The 5046-nt window shown below is 46.1% G+C and overlaps 2 protein-coding genes across 2 annotated transcripts; both read left to right on the top strand.

The window, feature by feature from the left end:
• Positions 1–1041: 1041 nt before the first annotated feature.
• Positions 1042–1374, top strand: LOC141619774 (uncharacterized). Its single transcript, XM_074436791.1, has one exon. The coding sequence runs from the start codon at positions 1042–1044 to the stop codon at positions 1372–1374; it is 333 nt and encodes a 110-aa protein (XP_074292892.1).
• A 1801-nt stretch (positions 1375–3175) lies between these two features.
• LOC141619773 (uncharacterized) lies at positions 3176–3883 on the top strand. The gene has a single exon (XM_074436790.1). The coding sequence runs from the start codon at positions 3176–3178 to the stop codon at positions 3881–3883; it is 708 nt and encodes a 235-aa protein (XP_074292891.1).
• The last annotated feature ends 1163 nt before the right edge of the window (positions 3884–5046 follow it).

Raw genomic sequence — 5046 nt, 5'->3', positions numbered from 1 at the left:
ATCTGGTGAATGCATTTACTCAGCAATTCGCAAGCAGCCGGAAGCCACAAAAGCACGTTGGCGACTTATACCGGATTGTTCAAGGCGCCAACGAGACTATTGGGGAATACAACACTAGATTCAATAATGAAAAGGTGACAGTACGGGAGTGCGACGTGTCAATAACAGTGGAAGCATTCAGAAGGGGCTTACACCATGAGTCAGACCTATACAAGCAGCTGACTATGCACCCTTGTCATAGCTTCAAAACGGTACAAGAAAAGGCAGCAGCTGCAATCAGACTGGAAGAAGACATCCTAACTAGAGCCAGCATACCAAGTACACCAAGCTTATCCAGCACGTCGGCCATGGAGAAGTCAAGTAGAAAACAGTCCACCGGAAAGGAGGAGAGATAAAAGCCATATGGTAGCGGAGTCAACAGAATCGACAACAGAGAAGAGAATCAGCAACTCCCCACACTGGCAGAATATGGATTCACAAATGGCGTCGGAGGAATCCTAAAAGCTCTCAGGGAGATGAGAGACGGGGTGAAGTGGCCTAGGCCACCAGTAGAGGGACAGTAATGGCGAAAAGACAGTAAGAAAAAAATGTGAGTTCCATCGTGACATTGGGCATAACACGGAAGATTGCTACACTCTACGCAGGGAAATTAGGCGCCTGTATGAGCAAGAGGAACTGAGCCACCTATTACCACGTGGGGGTAAGCAGCAGGATAAGGTGGGCTCCGCAAAGCCCGCAGCACCACCTACATGCACCAAAATAATAAACGTGATAACAAGCGGCTTAGACTTAAACGGATTGACACATTCGGCAGCCAAGAGGCGTGCTACTGAAACTAAGGGAGACAGACCAGAGACTTTCTGCAGAGTTTCGCACAGCGACCTGCCTGTTGTCGCCTTCGACGAAGAGGATAGACATGACAGCCAGGAACATCATGATGCACTTATTATAACGTTGTCAATGGCCAATTGCACGATCAGAAAGGTCCTGGTAGATAGTGGTAGCTCGGTCAACCTAATCATGCTGAAAACCATAGAAAACATGGGGTTCAGCGAGAAAGACTTGCAGAAGAAGACCTTCCCGCTAGTGTGGTTCAGTGGAGAAACAACTAACTCATTGGGAGAAATCGTGATCCCAAGCTATGCAGGCGGAATCAACAAGCAAGCGAGATACTTAGTCATAGATGGACCATCTACCTACAATGTTATTCTTGGAAGACCATGGTTGCATCTGATGAAGGCAGTCCCCTCAACTTATCATCAATATGTGAAGTTCCCCACACCCTGGGAAGTAGAAACAATGCGAGGAGACCCGGAGGAAGTCAGGGGCTGCTACAAGAAGACATTAAAGTGCACATCCAACCCCCCAGCATAGCAATCATAGAAGCAGCACATCCAGGGCAAATACATCGAGCTCCCAGCTGAGGAGCTAGATCAAATCAACCTGAACAAGCTGCACCCAGAAAGAACTGTGCTAATAGGGGCAGGATGCCCGGGAGATCTCAGACAGCGCCTACTCAAGTTTTTACAAGCCAATATAGACTGTTTCGCGTGGTCCCATGATGACATGATAGGAATAGATCCATCTATCATAACACACAAACTCAGCGTAGACCAAGGATACAAGCCCATCCAGGAGAGACGAAGAAAATTCGCAGCTGAAAGGAATAAAGTGATCAACCAGGAAGTGGATAGCCTACTAGGCAAACAAGATAAGAGAGGTAAAATATCCATAATGGCTATCAAACGTGGTAGTAGTACCCAAGAAGAATGGAAAATGAAGAGTATGTGTGGACTTCACCGATCTCAACAAAGCATGTCCAAAGGACCCCTTTCCACTGCCACACATTGACGCAATGATGGATGCGACAGCTGGACATAAAATGTTAATATTCTTGGACGTCTGGAGTGGTTAAAATCAAATCAAAATGAGTCCAGCAGATCAGGAGAAAACAACATTCATGTCTGAGAGGGGGATATACTGCTACAACGTCATGCCCTTCGGCCTGAAAAACGCGGGGTCCACGTATCAGAGGCTGGTCAAGCGGATGTTCAAAGAACAAATAGGAAGAACTATGGAGGTATATATTGACGATATGGTAGGAAAGTCGGAGAAGGCCAAGGATCACATGCAGCATCTGGCAGAAACATTCAGCACCCTCAGAGAATACAAAATGAAGCTGAACCCTTCCAAATGCACCTTTGGAGTCGCATCCGGAAAACTCTTAGGCAACATCGTAACTCAAAGAGGAATAGAGGCCATCACAGAGCAGATTAAGGCAGTATTGCAGCTAGATTCACAAGAAAAGCCAAAAGATGTGCAAAGGCTAGCAGGCAAGGTGGCAGCTTTGAGCAGGTTCATCTCGAGATCCTCAGACAAATGCAGGCTATTCTACGATATATTGAAGAAGAGCCAGAAATTCGAGTGGACCGCAGACCATGAGCAGGCATTCAGGGAGCTGAAACACTACCTCAGCACCTCGCCGCTATTATCAAAGCCAGAATAGGGAGAACCACTGTTCCTTTATCTAGCTGTCACGGAGGTAGCAGTAAGCGCAGTTCTAGTCAGAGAGCAGAACAAGGAGCAAAAGCCAGTCTACTATGTAAGCAAGTCTTTGATGCCAGCAGAGACCAGGTACACATCTCTTGAAAAATTGGTACTAGCACTTGTAATTGCGTCTTACAAACTGCACCCTTACTTTGAGTCCCACACCATACATGTTGTGACCAATTACCCACTAAAATATATAATAAGAAAGCCTGAGATGTCAGGCAGAATGTCAAAATGGTCTGTACACCTTAGTGGGTACGACATCAGGTATGATCCAAGAACGATGATAAAGTCGCAGGCACTGGCAGATTTCGTGTCAGACTTCAGCCCAGCTATCCAAAACCTGGCAGACAAAGAAATCCTAACCCTCAAAGGGAACAAGGAGGTAGAATTCTGGCAGAGTCACATTAATGGAGCCTCCAACCAAAGGGGGCAGGTGTAAGACTGATCTTGCAATCTCCATATGGAGATCTAATAGCACAAGCAGTGCGTTGTGAGTTTAAGGCAACTACCAATGAAACAGAGTATGAAGCCTTAATACCAGGAATGCAGCTAGCTCTGGAGTTAGGAGTCAGAAACTTGCAGGTATTCAGCGACTCCTTACTTGTAGTTAACCATGTGAAAGATGATAGCCTACCTAAAAGTGGCAAAGGAGCTTAAACAGAAATTCAGAGATTGCAAGCTCAAGCAGGTTCCTAGAGACCAGAATGTGGAGGCTGATGCGCTGGCAACCCTAGGGGTAACATTCAAGCCAATGGAGCTGGCTAACATCCCCATCGCACATGTATTAGAGCCGTCAATCCAAAAATTAGAAGAAGCAGATAAAGGGGAATTGGAAGATCAGCAGGATGGGGCAGCAGTTCTATCAAACACAGATGGCCAGCCAGCTGACCAGTCAGCTGATCAGGCAGATAACTGGGACTGGCGAACGCCTTACTTGGATTGGTTGAGGCACGACAAGCTGCCAGATGACAAAAAGGAGGTAAGGGGTTTTAAAATGAAAGCCTCCAGTTTCACACTAATTGACAATGTGCTTTTTAGAAAGTCACTGGCAGGACCCTACTTACGGTGCCTGGATAAACAAGAAGCACAGACCGTATTGTATGCCTTCCACAATGGCAAATGTGGAAACCATGCAGGGGGCAGGAGTCTGTCAAACAAAGCCCTCAGACAAGGCTACATCTGGCCCTCAATGAGGGCAGACTCGGCAGAATATGCCCGGAAATGCGACGCCTGGCATCGCTTAACGCCAATGATCCATCAGCCAGCAGAACCCTTGCATCCCATCATTTCCCCCGGCCTAGAGCCTCAAGGAAAAGACTATGGATGCTAGCAATGACAGACTATTTTTCAAAATGGATAGAAGCAGAAGCATTCACGGAGATAAAAGACAAACAGGTCATCTCTTTTATCAAACGTAATATCATGCAGGTTTGGTATCCCGTCAGAAATGTGACAATGGATCACAATTCATGTCAAACGACGCGGAAGGATATTGTGCCAGATGGAACATCTCTCCGAAAAAGTCAGCACCCAGGACTCCAAATTCCAACGGGCAAGCTGAATCTAGCAATAAGATCATCATGGATAACTTAAGAAGAAGATTGCAGGAGTTAGGAGGAAAGTGGGCAGATGAATTGCCACTAGTGCTATGGTCAGACAGGACTATGCCAAAGACGGCACCATGCCAAATGCACTTCAGCCTGGTGTTTGGCGCGGAAGCAGTAATTCCATCAGAAGTTCTAGTTCCAACCTACAGGTATGGATGTAAAACAGGGGAACTGAACAATGCAGAGATTATCAGGAGCCTGGACACAATAAATGAGCTGCGAGCAAGTGCAAAGATTTGTCTGGCTGCCTACAAACACTCAGTCGCCAAAAGCTACAACAAAAACGTAAAAATCAGGCTCCTGGAGGTATGAGTCTTGGTTCTCCGCGAAGTGTTCCAAAACACCAAGAATCGCAAGGCAGGCAAATTCGCCTATAAATGGGAAAGACCATACCAGGTTGAAGGCGTTGTTGGCCATGGGGCGTACAGATTGATGACCATGGATGGTCAAATCATACACAAACCATGGAACATACTTCACCTGAAGAGGTATCACTTTTGATAACAAGTAGAATTTAGTGTACAGAGTTTTGTATTCAAAAACGCTAAAAAAAAACACGGTAGTAGGCATACTACCAACTTTGTTCTATTTCTTTTATGTTTCTTTGAACTTTTAAACTACTATTGGAGCCGCATGGTCTGTAGCTTCCTTGGACCACAATTGCTCTGGCACCCCATGAGATAGCGCCAGGTACTTCACATCGCTCTGATGGACTTTTCTATTTTTAGGCTTCTTTGAAAACACCACTCTGCACTCTAACATCTATGGTACGTTGAAAGTGTTGCTAGTAGGACTGTCAACTGCAAACGCGGGGTGACAAGGCACATGGCACTCCAACATGCGTAACCTAATTCTATAATAGGAGCACCCTCACCAGGCAACTTGT

The sequence above is a fragment of the Silene latifolia genome, chromosome X (genome assembly GCF_048544455.1).
Source record: "Silene latifolia isolate original U9 population chromosome X, ASM4854445v1, whole genome shotgun sequence".
NCBI lineage: Eukaryota > Viridiplantae > Streptophyta > Magnoliopsida > Caryophyllales > Caryophyllaceae > Silene > Silene latifolia.
Note: the sequence above shows the minus strand (reverse complement) of the source record. Positions and strands in the feature narration are given on the sequence as shown.

What these genes read in the sequence shown, in the direction of transcription:
- LOC141619774 (XM_074436791.1), top strand. Translation starts at nt 1,042, where the DNA reads ATGGGGTTCAGCGAGAAAGACTTGCAGAAGAAGACCTTCCCGCTAGTG.
- LOC141619773 (XM_074436790.1), top strand. Translation starts at nt 3,176, where the DNA reads ATGATAGCCTACCTAAAAGTGGCAAAGGAGCTTAAACAGAAATTCAGA.